The 15,331-nt window shown below is 40.1% G+C and overlaps 1 protein-coding gene across 1 annotated transcript; it reads left to right on the top strand.

Moving 5' to 3' along the window:
- The first annotated feature begins 828 nt into the window (after positions 1-828).
- Positions 829-15,327, top strand: LOC140934435 (armadillo-like helical domain-containing protein 2). Its single transcript, XM_073384062.1, has 9 exons — positions 829-895; positions 2,229-2,342; positions 8,830-8,862; positions 9,533-9,624; positions 10,678-10,739; positions 12,073-12,139; positions 12,729-12,815; positions 12,968-13,061; positions 15,233-15,327. The coding sequence occupies exons 1-9, from the start codon at positions 829-831 to the stop codon at positions 15,325-15,327; spliced, it is 711 nt and encodes a 236-aa protein (XP_073240163.1).
- The last annotated feature ends 4 nt before the right edge of the window (positions 15,328-15,331 follow it).

The following is a 15,331-nucleotide window of genomic DNA, read 5'->3' on the forward strand; positions in this document are numbered from 1 at the left end:
TCCCGGGGGATTTGACAGCTCAAGAGTACCCACCCCCGAGAATTTGCCATCCGAGGCAAAAAAAAAAACTTATGCCCGGGGGTCAGCCCGGGGAGCGACTGGGCGCAGATGGAATTGACTGATGCATTTAACCTGTTGCTTTTTGATTTTCTCGTTGCGGTGCGCTAAGCTCGTTGGTAGCGTTGCTATGCAAAACAGTTCTTGATATGGCGACGATTTTGCCTGAAAAATCGACAATTTGATGCAACGCGCAACGAAATGGACGTTCATAGGTCCCGGCTCATCAGAAGCAACAACCTGCTGCTCTGATTGGCTGAGGCGGAGTATATCTGAACCAAAATAATTCTTTGTGAACCTTCAATGATATACACTGGTGATTCAATTCAGTTGGTGAAAGATAAGGACGTTTCAGTACAAAGTGGCCACTCAGATACAATTCTAGTTCACATACACACGTGTGCGCGCTGCGGTATTCGAAAGGAAGTCAGATTTATATTCGTGGCCAAGACAAAGTTCTGAAGGTTTCCTGACTTTATTTGCTTCGTCAAAAGCAGAATAGAAACAGAAAATAGACAACACGAAGAGCCTTACATTTATTCGAAAAAGACGAAAACAAGCAAAACGGTCTGACCAGTTTGTTTTCTTTTGATAGGATAGCCAGAGGAGTTCAGTTTTGCAGCTTTGGGAGTCGCGTGGTGTCGCGCCCTAATTCCCTTCCCCTTCCCTTTCGAACGCCTGCCACGCAGGCTAGAGGTCGCGCGCTTCATAGAGCATTATGACGCATTATTACTGTCTTCAAAGAATTAAGAGGAACCGCTTAATACCGACATGGACTGGATTTCAAGAAAATTTAGTGCAGGTTTTCAAGAATTTAAAGAGCGAACAAATGTTGGTGGTAATTACGAAGTTTCTGTAATTGTTAATTAGCACTTTCAAAATATGATAGCAAGAACAATTCCGATCTTCCCCTGACAATTGCAGGTAGTTTTAATTGCTGTGAGAAGCATGCACTTGACAGGAGATGCGTTCACAATCAACTTTTTGTATGACTTTTTACTGAGTCATTAAGCTAACTGATTACCATCACGAGATTTTATCAAAATACGTATCGGGGTAAATCTTTACTACTAGGAAATGAGGTGTGATCCAGCTCGTGATCAAACTTTGTAGAAGTCATTTTAATCAAGGGTGAGTACGGGTCTTTCTTCACTTTCTTACTTCTGAAGTCGCGCACGAAATACATGTTGCGGAGAAACAAAAGGAAACTGACAAAGCTGGTTTATAATATAGAAATGCTTTCTTTTTCTGTAAAACACACTTGAATTTTTAGTCTCTTATGTCTAAGATTTACCCTCATGATTTTTCGCTTATAGTGGTCTTAACCTACAGAAGAATTAACAAACATCTTTTTTGCGCATTTGCCGGTTCAAATTCGCCCCCACCCCGTCCCTCCCCGCTACCCAAGAAAAGGTCAAATTCCCCACTGCCCTGGCACAAGTGATGGTCAAATGCCCGGAGTTTGCCCGGGAGATGTTGAAGTTCTAAATTGATTGGCATATTAAATTGAAAAAGAGAAAAGCTGCCTCTGCACAAATTTGTGGTTTACGATGTAATATAATCATGCAAAGTGCCGCCTTTTCCTGCTCACATTTGAAACTAGTAGTGTTGTTCGTCAAGGAAACATAAAACGATGTCAGAAGAAACCAACCTCGTTCCCAGGTTCTCTGTCCTACTGGGGATGGGAAGAAGAGAACTTTGGGAACAAGATGAGAATAAACGGTGTAGACAGGGCGCCCTGGTTTAGATGTTCAAAATCAGTGATACATGCAGTTCAAAAATAGTAGGAAACACCTTAGTTTTTTCACGTGCTGGCTCAACCACTTAGAGCTCGGTGCTTCCCATCGAAAGAGTATTGGCCGGGACTGAACTGTGGTTGGTCATTTAAAAGTACCCAAATCAACCCAACATTTAATATTAAAGAAAACCTCAGTTGCTGTGAAAACGAAAATTCTATAAAATGCAAATTTGACCTTAAAAGCTACGTTAATGAATTTGACGTTAATGAAGTACGTGAAAATTGACTACTTCAGAGACAAAAAAACGCATACTAGTTTCTTATTGTGACTAACGCGTCAATTTCTCAGGCCCCTCCTCCTTTTGTAAGACTAATTAACTTCTTTCTAAAACAGGAAGTAATTACTGAAACAATGTCCCGGCACTCTCCACAGTTACTCACTTAGAAGATGTGGGCGCTCTAGTCGATGACAATTTATTTGAGAGAGACATCTTGGTGGCCACAAAGAAGCTTGCCTGTTTGTCAAATCTCTCAGAGAGAATACAAGGTAAAACTTAGGTACGATTAGCTACAGCATTGCGCGTAATAGTTGTACGTGACAGTTCTTTTCTATATTATACTAGTGCCTTGAAATTTTTTGTCTTAATATTTTTAAACGATTATATTTGTCGTTAAGCTCGAAGTTGCTAACCTCCGGAAATGAGAGGATTGATTAAAAGAGCAAATACAAGACTGCAGGGGTTTCAATAAGCACCGACGTCCGACGAAAAGCGTCGGCCACTTTTTTCTAGAATGAGGAAGCAGCTAGTTTGAATACGGTTGTAAACAAAAATATATCATGATCTGAAAAATGAAAGCGTAATTATGATGTGTTTTTATGAGGCCCACTGGTTTTACGTTATGCTTTATTAATGTGAACGCTTTATTTCAGTCATTTTTTCAAAAGTCACTTTATAGGTTTTTCGCAGAATTCGTTTGCGTGCAAAAGTACTTAATTTAGTTTTCATCATTTGTACATTGCTTGCAGGAATTGATTGTGTGACTGATAAATTGAAAGCTACATTTTCTTGAATGAAAAACACACTCTTTTGCCCTCAAATTTAGTCCCCAGAACGCTGAAAATCGCATTTTAGGGCTTTGAAGGTTCAAAATTTCCTGGAGAAGAACGCGCACAGACAACCTCCTCCCCCCCCCCCTCCCCCCTAGATAAAGGGACTAACGGCCTCTTGTTGATACAGTCGGTTACTCTATTTAATCCTACTCTGACTACTCCAATTTTTATTGAAACCCCTGAGACTAGATGACAAAGATTAAAAAATGCTGGTAAAACCATAGCTCAGTTAGTTGGTCACAGTTTGCTTGCTGAAAAACAAAAATTGACTTAGAGTAAAAGCGGGAACAAATCTGCTAAAGTTAAAACGGCAAACAAAAATTCGATTGCCGTTCGGGGAAATGATAAAACGTTTTAAATATGAGTTAAAGTTTAGGTACTAAAAGAATGGCTTCTTGCCTAGTTTTTGAAGCCAAGCCTCGTACTTTTTAAAGAAGTCTGTAAAAAGTGGTTTCTCGAAATAACTTTCACGGCAGAGAATGAAACCCCTTCTGAGTGTTCACAAAATCAGACATATAATTAAGCAGCCTTAATCAGTGCCATTTGTAACAAAGTTCAGTGTAATGCAGTTCCGGAGTTTTCATCGGCCCAGTTAATTGCCACGACCGACGATCGGCTGCTCATGATCATACCTCGACCCTTATAAAATGGGAGATCAGGAAGGTAGTTTCGAAAACGAAGCACTCGACAACGAAGACCGAAGCACGAAGCACCCAAATCTCGAAAACGAAGCACTCAAATCTCGAAACGAAGCACTCAAATCTCGAAACGAAGCACCTAAATCACGAAAACGAAGCACCCAAATCTCGAAAACGAAGCACCCAAAAACTCGAAAACGAAGACCCCTAAACTTGAAACCGGTCTGTCCTTTATAAACACCGGACAGTGTCTTGCTAAAACAGCAGGAATCAAGCACGATAACGAATCGAATGCAGTTCAAATCTACTCAAGTAAAACTGCGAGGTGTTGTAAATGCGTTTCCGCCGCTCCGTGGGAGGCTATGATCAGAAAACCGAGAACGCCCAAACTATTTCTAGAATGTTACTGTATGGCCAGGAAAAGCCAATCAGGCGTCAGTCTCCCACACACAGCCGTCCTTTGTCTAGCGTGGCGTAAGAGTCTTACGCGCGAGCCTCACTCTCCGTTTTCAACCTCGTTATAGACCTTAAGTGTTAGTGCTCGCGCATACCTGAATACGTCAAAATAAAGTCAGTTTTGAAGTCTACATAAACAGGTATGTGTACCGAAAAAAAATGCATATTAAGATAAGATGCATCAAGTATAGCGAGACTAATAATAAAATTAATACAGGATATCCTATCTAGAAACGTTCAGTTGAACAGTTGGCAGGCTTTCATAAAACCTTGGGATGGATTTCGTCGACCTTTGTAGGTGCGAACGAATCCGCTGCCTCCACCTGATTCGGATTGGGTCATGCTAGACGTAAAATTGTAGTTTAATTCAACCTACAGTGGTTTCGAGTTTTGGGTGCTTCGTTTTCGATAGGTGCTTCGTTTTCGAGTTTTGGGTGCTTCGTTTTCGAGATTTGGGTGCTTCGTGCTTCGGTCTTCGTTTTCGAGTACTTTGTTTTGGAAACTACCAGATTAGGAATACTAAGTTCCATTCCTTGTTAGCCCTTGACTGACACCAGGGAAAACAGAGACTTTCGTTTCCCCGAGGTCGATCGAAGGGACGACGAGGAGAACTTTAAAGGGAAAACTTAATCACGTTTTTACTGGTAAAATAAACTGATCAAAATTAAGGCTCGAGACATTTTTAGTGAGTTTGAGCTGGATTGTTTTCACACATGGCATCACGTTAGTCGTTCTTGTCCAGTCGAAAAACGCGCGTGAGTTGGGGCGTTTCTTGGATATGAGACGGCCCAACTCGGAATAACGCTCTCGTTGGCCTTAAAGATTCCTTAATAACACAAAAAAGTTATTTTCTAACCTATGCTATTTACAAGTTTTCCAATGTGTCATTCTAACACAAGAGACTATGCCCCATTTCAACCACGAAAAGAGTTCTTTCGGTGCCGTGTTGATGTCTTGCAGAGTTAATTTTCACGTAGTACGATCAGCATTGCAGTCTTCTGCTTGCAGAATTTAATATGTACACTTTTCATTTTTGCTGATCAGGTCTTTATAGGTCCTGCGTTCTTCGGCATATTCGTTTGCGGTCCTTTGCAGTCCTTTGTGGTTAATGTTTGTACTTTATGTATTCTGAGGCCGTAGATCTTTTATAGATCCGATATGCCGTAATTCTTACATGGTTCTGTCCATGTTTTAGAGGTTGGTTTTGGCTAATTCTTTATTTTCTCCGTGTGACATCAACTTGACACTTGGACTCTTGCCCCCCAGAAGACACGTAGCATGGCGTGATTCTGTGGCTGTTGAGAGTTCTAGGTCAGGGCTTAAACATAAGAGTGCGCGGATATTTTTCATCAGAGCTTTCTCTGGTTGTTACGCCATACTGATGAGCCCCAAAGAGGGCGAAACAGCTGTCTATGGCTACAATTCTGTTTTCAGTTCTTTCGGCGTCGTGTTGATGTCTTGCAGAGTTAATTTTCACGTAGTACGATCAGCATTGCAGTACTCTGCTTGCGGAATTTAATGTCCACGAAAAGATGTTTAGTAAATACCGGATTAAATAATATGAAAATCAGTCAAAGGAAAATGAAGGATTGGATTTAACAAGATTTCAGCAAGTTATCACATTTGCTTTCACTGTGCTAAATTTGCAGCCGATAAAAATCTAGCCACACAACCGTGTCTAACTAAGCAGCTTTAAAACATGTTTTTAGGGTTAAAAACCATTCAAACCATTGACCATTCACGCCATTAAGCCTTGGTGTGAATGGCGCAATATAAGTTGCCCCAAACCTCTGTTTCAAAGCGAGGCTAGGTCGTGAAAGGTTTTGCACTTAGCATCGTTTTGAAAGTGAGAGTTTTACGAACTCGGAAATGGCCTATTAAACTTCCAATCGGCTGAGTCTGCACAGTACCGCTGAAAAATATCGTAGCAGTTTTCGAAGTGCCTTTCAGCGGACGACATATCGCCACAAAAACAGTAAAAATAACACTTGCACTTCACAGTGATAAATGAACAAAGGAGTTGTCTTTATTACAATAAATGTTTGTATGGAAATTAAAGGACCTCTTTCGCTTTAAACGAACTTCGCCAACTAAATGACTATAATAACGAATGTAATATTTGTCTTTTTCCGTGGAATATTGTCATAATCCGTTTAAACAGGAGCGTGTTTTGGATGAACGTCGTATTCTTCATCTTCATCTTCTAATGGTTCAGCGGACAAAGACGATGGTGCATCTTCGGGTAATTCATCCGGGAACATGTCCTTTTTTAGATCAGCAGGGTTGATATCGTTATCGTCCATCTGCAATCCGCTGCGGCGACGACGGCGACGTCTTCGCCAAGCATCGCTGGAAAACCGGGAATAAATATGAACTTATTTTTTTGTTGTTGTCTTATCGTTCCCATCAAAATATCTAATTATCCTTAACTTGTATTAAAAAAAAAACATGTAAAACAAGGTTATGAAACTTTGGGTTTATTATACGTACCAGTAAGCACTTTCGGTTCTGTCGACCGCAGATTTCTATTTGTGAATGGTAAGGAGAAAAGAGTGAAGCCTGATTTTCAATTTTCTCTTTAAAATCCTAAATCGAATTGCGTTGACATGAACTTTCGCATGTGACACCTAACATTGACACCAACAGTAGGTTTCCAACCGTTATATTCAGAGAAACTCTCAAGTCTATACATTTAGGCACTGTAAGGTAATCCGTCTTACCTGTCATCAAGAAACAGAGATGCAACAACAAACATCAACAGAACTGCAACCCAGAACTTGTTCATTGTAATACCTGGTGTAAAAATAACTAAAATTTAATCAGTGATATTATATTCAGTATAACAAAAAATTGAGAGGTTTTTTAGAAAAAAAAAACGTAGCCAAAGGATGGTGTTAGAAGCGCATGAATTCTAATTCATTACAAACACAGAGATTAGCCCAAAGGGAAAAGGGAAAAGGGAATTTTTCGTGTGCGCGAGAAGAGCGAAGAGCCACTTAGGCTAACAAAGAAGTGAAAAATCTAAACCATTATGTCATAAAAACGCTAGAAAACGTCTTCCATCCGGAGAAGGAGTTATTTTTGTTATTCACAGCGCAAATTACAGTGCAAAAACTGGCCGGCAAAACTGATTAAGTACCATGGAAAAATCTAAGCCCGGTCCTATCTAGATTGGCATAGTTAACCGGAACATACTCGATGAATACAATACGAAAAAGATTCCTCCTTCTTACCTGGCTCTAAGCTGGACGAATGCACGTCTCAACGTTAATCAAAGCAGAGGACTTTGGATTGACTTACTGACTTCTTGCTGTACACAGGAGCCATATTTATAATGCTGTTCACTTCTGGGATGTTATTCCAGTGTTAGTTTAGTGCAAAACAGTGAATACACGAAATGAAGAGCGCGTGCAAGTGTTTGCAGGTGCTTGCTTGGCAATCGAACAGCTGTACCATCTGGTTACATCATTAAAACATCGTTACTAACACCTGATGTGTTCCATCAAATAGCAAAAGAAAAACGGATCTTGAATAACGAAACAGTACTTTTTTTTCGATATGCTAAAGGATGATTACATATTGGGTAAAAAAGGGTTTTTTTACATTCAATGAACACCTCCACATCCTGTCACGCTCCGCCTGTGTTTAAACCTTCAACGATTTTTAACACCTCTTCACGATTTTCACTTATATCGTTTTTATGTAAAAAGTGCTTAATAGTTTTTAGCTCCTTAGGGAAAAAATTGGAATCTTCAAACAAACGTAACAATTCGAAAATACTGAAAGGACTTGAAACCCTTTTCGAAAAGTAAATATTGCGTCGTCAAATTCGATTCTATAACTAGTCACACTGACTATCACACCTGTTATCTGGGTGTGTCTCAGCTGCTCAAGAATTCATCCATTTTACTAAAGTTTTGTGTGCTAATGAAGAACTTGTTGACATGTTGACATTGACATTGTTGACATTAAAAAATTCACCAGTAAACCTTTTAAACCGGTCCGGACAAACTTTTGAACGGACAAAAACTTTAACCGTACCAGGTTTTTCAAGGGCAGAAAGTACTATAATATATAGATTTAGCCAGGGCTAAAAACGAAGCTCCTTTTAATATTCATATAGATTCCTCAACGAAAATATAAAATCGAGTAATACTTAAGACAAGTTGAAAGCAACGAGAACGGTAAAAAAGATCTAAATTCACAAAAAAACAACTTTGCACGTGCAACACATTTGTTTGTACATTTCCTTGTCTTTATTTTGCACGACTAAAACGTGAAACTTCTTTTAGCTTCCTATTTACACGTGTTGTGGAGGAAATGTTTGTGTTACTTTTGTTTTTTCACTGCCGCTCATTTTCACATAGGTAGCCGCTAGCATTTCTCATTTTCTAATCGCTGCTATATAATTTTCATGTTTTTCTTCCAACGAAGTTAGTCTCCGTTGTTATTTATTTCACGCCCCTAGCTCTTTCCCTGTTATCTAAGATAATGAAGACATTAAAACTTAGTGGAAAGAAAGACTCATTTTTTTTTCTCTAAAAGCCCGGACGGCTGGGCGATTTACCGCCGAAACGAGCGAGGTGCTCGAAATGACAAAATTTCACCTCAGCTGTAACATACTCCTCCCCCGACGGGCTGACACTTGTGATTCCCTTCCCTCACCCCTAAAGAGTGTAAGGACGGACGGAGTACGCTGATGTCATTACCAAATTTTCTCGGATGGGTAGATAACTAAATTTTCTTACCCATGGTGCTCCGCTGGGCGCGCTTCGCGCGCGAGAGCTCGCTGTAAACCACTAAAATACGCTTTTTGTTGCTATCAACAGCAGTCAAGGATCTGGGCCATCTCTCTTGGTCAGGTAAGAGATAATTCGTTTTTTAAGTTATAAAAGAGAAAGTGAAACAAAGCCACTTTAATCGCGACAGATCACAAAACCAGAATTTAAAAGATAACAGTCACAGTTTTTGCCACCGTTTTCAAGTCATTTTTTAGATGACAATAACCACACACTTGCTACATTGAAATTATGCCATACTGGCGGAAAATGCGCTGGCATAATAAGACCAGAGGGGTGGAGTGGGGAAAGAAACTCAAGGAACTACATCGCAGCTGATATTCGACCAGTTTTGCCTGCGTTCCTGGACTTTTTTCACAGTCTAAGTATCTTATAGATTTTATCTTGCGGAGGAGGAAGCAATTTGGCTTTTTTTTCTTCACTAAAGAGAATTCCCCATGTTTCATGGTATATCAATCTTCATGTGAAACGTGAACTGGACTGGACTATTTAATAGAAGAATTAACTCAGGTGTCTGCTGCTTCATTGGTCTTACTAGATTATTGCAACCGTGATGATACACACATACTTTATTATAAAATTACTTTAACATGGTGTCCGTAGTCAATTATTGGTAGATTTATCATATTACTACAAATCATGACAGAAAAAAAAAATCAAAGAGGCTATGACTGATGTACACCTGTAAGAGTTCCTCGTTGTATGTTGATGATTTTTTTGTTTTTGCTCCTAGGAGGACCGTCCGCTGCCAGATTTGCTGGAAACCAGCTCGTTAACTTACTAAGTCGCCTGAATGATCCTAATGAGCCTACTGTTCTAAAAATGGTAGGAAATCAGTAATACCTACTGACTCCGACACATATACCCCTTAGAGGAGAGTGGATTTATATACTTTATCTCTTAACTGCGGTACACTTGTACAACATTGCAAACCTACACATTTCAAAGAGGAGCTAGTTTTTCAAACTGACGGTCTATTAAACTCAAAGGATGAGTTGATTTTTAAGCATTTGCTATTTGGTCATACACATATACACCTATTTCAATTAAGGTTGCTCCCGTGAACCATGTTTCATAGCCTGCAGTGCACTATGGTAAACCAATTTTGTAGTGGGAAACTTAGTCTTGTTCACGTTCCTTGAAATAATGGAGACCATTTGTGAAAAGGTGTTCAAGACAGCTTTCAAGTCAAATGGCTGCTAAAACTCTTCAGCATGAGCGTGCTGAAAAATTTAATTTTTAAAATCTCATGGCAAAAAATTAGAAGCGTGTTTTACCACCTGATTAAGCTGCGTTTTTGCATGGGCCAGCCTAAAATCCATTCTATTATTTTTTTTTCACTCAGTTTTAAAATAATTGCCTCAAAAATAGATAAACACGTAGTGTTAGTTATTTATTGTTGTTCGACAAACGCCTTGAATTAGATTTTTTTCAACTCCATCCAAAATTCCCACGTGCACGAGTCAAGCAAACTCGTTGAAAATTTGCAGCATTTGGATATTACCGCAGAGAAAAACCTAACCTAAAATCACTGTCTTAAATTAAAAAGCCTAGGATTCAGTGTTTTGAAATACATTGTCTTAACGTTCTACTAACATAGCATAGAAGCGTTAGCAGCGTTTGCTTTCTAGGTTAATTCTAGGTTCGTTGCGGGCAAATAATTGACTAGACTTGCTACAATAATGCACCGCGGGCTATGAAACATGGATCATGCGTCTTTCTTCTTAGAAGCAACCTTAATTGAAATAGGTGTATACTAATGATGATTTAGTACTGCACGATAACTAATTATAAAGTGGTTTAAGTTGTCGCTTTTACATTTGACGAAGACTATCCACGCTGTTTTGCTAATTATGTCATATGTAAATATTCATTTAGTTTACAGTTCAAGCAATCAGTGAAATTTGCTGCGCCAACAAGGAAAATCAAGATAAAGCGAGGTATGATAAATTCATTATATTATTATATTATTATGAAGTATCTGCGACTGGCCAATGATGCGAACCAGCGAACGATGCGTTGTTAGTGGATTATCCAATCCAGCCAGTGAATAGTCAGACACGAGACGTTTTTGGATGTACAGCCGAATCGGGCGACCACTCTCATAGCATGTCATAAGCGACTACATATTCAAAACACCAAAATTTTCCCAGACAAAGCACCTGCACTGTTTGGAACCTCTTAACTAATAAACCACTGAACGACCTCCCTTCATAAGCCATCGCGACCACTTTTTGCCCACTATTTTTTTTGAATTCTCGCTTTTTAAAACTTTATCGCACTTATTCCATCTCGTCGTCAAGTATTGGCAAATTCTTCTGGTAATAAATTGTAAAGACTATCTAAGTTCAGGGAAAGAAAAAGAAAGTCGTCGTATTGTGTCTTCGTCCTCTATAAAACGTGAAATTAGCCACTATCACGTCGTAGTCGTGTAGTGACGGCAAAGAGATGTACGAAAAAGCGTGATCCACGTGCTCATTGATTTTTTGAGGCCGCAGCGAGGGTTTCCAAATGTGGTACTCAGGAATATGAATATTCAAGAGCACTAAACGCGAGTTACACGTTTCCAACCCCTTATGAGTTTCTGTTGTAACTCATAGGTAACCCAGGCTCTGTGTTAGGGCCACAGTATGATTCCAGTAAATTTACAGTGTTTGTATGGGGTAAAAATACGATCCTTTAATTTGTAGGAAATACTAAACAAATAAAAGTCGATGAAACTTACTCGACTTACTCTGCAGTTAGTTTCTGTTGTCCTTAATGCTCTCACGACGTTTCGTGATAATTTTTCAAATTCACCCTCCATACAGTAACACCAAACTTTAAGGACAACAACTACTAACTGCAGAGTAAGTTTCATTGGCTTTTATTTAGGATCGTATTTTCACCCCATACAAACACCACTGGGATCTTACTGAGGCTACCACAGAAACTGGCTATCTGTAACTCACAAGTCTTATTTATTCAGTGGATACACTTAGTTGAGGGCAAGAAATCTTGATCTTCCCGTCACACCTTGGTATTTGCTGTGGTCGCTTACGATACTTAGGTTCGTCAGGGGCTCCTGGGTTCGTAATGGTTTTTTTTACTGCAATTGTTACTGCTTGGTGATGGAGCAGCATATGACCGGCGAGTTTCAGCCCCACAGCTTATCTGCGTCCGAATACTATTAAAATATGTCTATCACATCCATTACCAGACTAGTACATTGCCAAATACAAACCCGCTGGTAGGCTTAGCATTTCTCTGAGGATCGATCCCTTTTCGTTGTAGGTTCTACGGATTAATTGACAAACTCACTGAGATGCTATGTACAACTGAACTTGACTTGTCTTCTTTGGTAAGAAAAGAATTTGAGACATGCTTAAATACGCGTACGTTCAACACATGAAGTTCTCATTATTTATTGACCTTGTTTCGTTGTTAGTCATAACCGTTACAATTTCCTCACATTTGATTGGTGCATAAACAGCCTTATTTTTCACCGACTATTCTGTAGGATTGTAATCGGACAGTTGGCTGTAATTGGACAGTTACACCAGCCAATCACATTTAGTGCAATCGGTTAAATCCACCAATCACAGAATTTATCACAATAACCGTAGCAAGAAAATGCAAGAACCTCTTCCTTACAAAACTGGGGATTTTCCAAAATGGACGAATTTATATGATTTGTAACATTAGACTCCTCGTGTTGTCCAGTTGAGTCTGTAATCATACTCGTGATTAAACACTGCTAATCTGGTAATCACTCCTATGATTACAGCCGGATTACAGACCGAATTGGACTCTATTATTACCATTACTTTACAAACTAATTGTGACAAGTGAGTAAGACTGCCCGCCACGACTGACGTGGATCTTACAATCGTTAACCTACTGAATCTCGGACGGATGGATAAATACTTTCTTTTTTTCGCGTTTTCTAGAGGCGCTCTATTACCGCTTGTTTGCTGACGCTCTCTTGTGAGAATCTCGAAAATCAAAAGACTCTTCTTCGTACAACTGGACTTCAGGTAAGTGATAATATCCAAATAGAAAATACACAGACTAATGTGCATGCACTCCAACGACACTGCCTACATGGAGCTAGTATCAAATTAGAATTGAGAGATGTCTTTATCACATAAGAGGGTATATATTGTGGTTACTCTCCTGTTAATTGTAGGAGCACTTGGCCTCAGTCTCTTTTGAAAACTGGAGTGCTTGGGAGGAGAATGAAGCTGCTCAGTTGATGAAGTTTCTTGGGCTTGATCAGACAGGTGAGAGATTTGATATAGGTGCAATAATTATATAAATGTTCATGTTGTGTAACCACACTAAAGATTTTTCTAGCCTGTTCACAGAACCTCTATTTTCTCTTCTCAGTCCGTCGAGCGTGCCTGATAAAAAACAAAAAACCGCGGGGGATTTATTGACCGCCAGCGCAAGAGGGTAGGGGTGGGGGAAGACGAAATTAGACGCTCTCCGCTCTCTCTTCTCTCTCCGCGCTCGTTCTCGCGCTCGCCGATGTTTTGGAAAAGAACGAAAAGAAAAATAAAACAACGTCTGTGAAAAGGCTACGATTTTTCAATCGCACTCAGTTGGATTTCAGCATCCCGCACTTTACAGTTTCTAAATTTCTTAAGGTAATTGCCAGACTAAACAGTCGGAAACAAGAGGAATTAACGGGATAAAATAGAACGACACTGTTCGACTGGAAACGTTTCCAATCGAATCGAAGCGATCCATTGGCGTTTCGACCGAAATTGAAAGACTGAAAATGAAAGTTTAGGTGCGACTGATCAAAGAGGACTAGCCTGCAATTGAGCAAGCTCTCCCGGGGTGCTCTGGCGGCGGGGCAAAAAATGATGGGGAACCCCAGAAGAGCCTGCTCGCGGGTTAGAGGGGACCTTCATTGGGGGTGGACCACTTTGACGGAAAAATTTCAACGCGAACCGAAGCGTTCCATTTATTTCTCGATGGAGTTTTGGCATAATGGAAAGCAGCCGTTGTCTTCTCGAGTTGGGAGCGGTTCTATTTTCTTCAACCGTCCCAGAGTTTTCCATGGTCAGCGATAATATTAATTCGCCACGGTATTACACCCAGTCTGATCAGACTAACTTCTGATTGCATGTTTTTTGAAAATGTAGTTAAAAAAATGGACGCGAATTTACTGAAACCTACAAAAAAGACAAGACGGAAAAAAGCCCTCAAATCATACGTAACGAGCAAAGGAAATAACATCCGGGAGGAAAGGAAGGAAAAAGAAAAAAAAGTAATTTTTTGAACTCTCAGTTTTTATATTGGTTACTTTGGTGGTCTCTTTTAGCTGATCAGATAGTTGTGAGAAGATATGAAATTTATAATATTTGAACTGCGTAGTAGAGCGAATTTTAAAAACACTGGAATAATCCTTGCAGTTCTTTTTACACAACCGAAGGTGCTAAATCACGCCATTTGTTACATGTATATTATTAAAAAGATGAAACCTGTCTTTACATCAATTGAAATCTAAACTCAAACTGTTTTCTGTCGTCTGTTATATTTACGGATGGCAACTAAGTTCTCCCTGAAGAAATTTGTTTGACATCTTCTTCATAACTCTACAGGAGCTTTTTGTGTATGGCCGGCGGTAAGCACCAAGTGCACAGAATTCACCAAAGGCCTAGCTTGCAGTGCAGGCGTATTTCGGGCGGGCGAAAGCTGCTTGGTTATGTTCGTACTGTTGTAACCGCTATCTTTGATGTTATGACGTAGGAAGATTAGGTTGCCCAATTTTCTCCTCTCTTTTCGAGTTTCAACATTGCGCTTTCGGGAGCAAAACATTCGCCCGCCCGATGAAAACGCCTGCACTGCAGACTATTAAAGGCCAGGTTCAGACGCTGAACTTTTCAGTCGATGTAATTTTAAAGCCGGAAAATTTCCGTTTTTTCACAAGTGTATCCACAGCTAGCATTTGGGACACACATTTGAGGTTCTTTCTGGTATCTGGGATAGTCGGAAATGGTAAACTCTCTCGTCCCTCCCGGATCATTTCCATTCCCGATATATGAACTTACCATCACACGGAACCGGACGAATTTTGGACGGGTGGAAAATTCGTGCGTTTCGGTGTTCCGTTCACCCCTTGACCGTACGAAAATTTAGACGCATAGCCGTTCAAAGGTCCGTGAACAGAGCCAAAACGGCCCCGTGTGAACGTAGTCATAGCTTTTGAGTAGTAGCTCCAAAACCATAACCTTGGAGATTCGAAAAATCAGGATTCCACGTTTTAGTTTAACCTCCGTGAAAGGTGGTCGAAAGGGAGGCTACTTTGAAGGTCATACGCAGACGGAGACTATTTGTTTTCCAGAATCAACCCTTCTACGGGAAAGCTGAAGCTTTTCCGGTCATTAACCCGCCATGAAAGAGGACCAAAAAAGCGGGAAATAACCACATCTTTTCTTTACAGTTGACAGGGGGTCCAGATGGTCAAAGATAAGAGCACCGGGTTCTAGACTTGCCGGGGAGGCATACGCATCTAGCATTCAAGAGCATTCCACATAGCGAC

The sequence above is a fragment of the Porites lutea genome, chromosome 4 (genome assembly GCF_958299795.1).
Source record: "Porites lutea chromosome 4, jaPorLute2.1, whole genome shotgun sequence".
Taxonomy (NCBI): Eukaryota; Metazoa; Cnidaria; class Anthozoa; order Scleractinia; family Poritidae; genus Porites; species Porites lutea.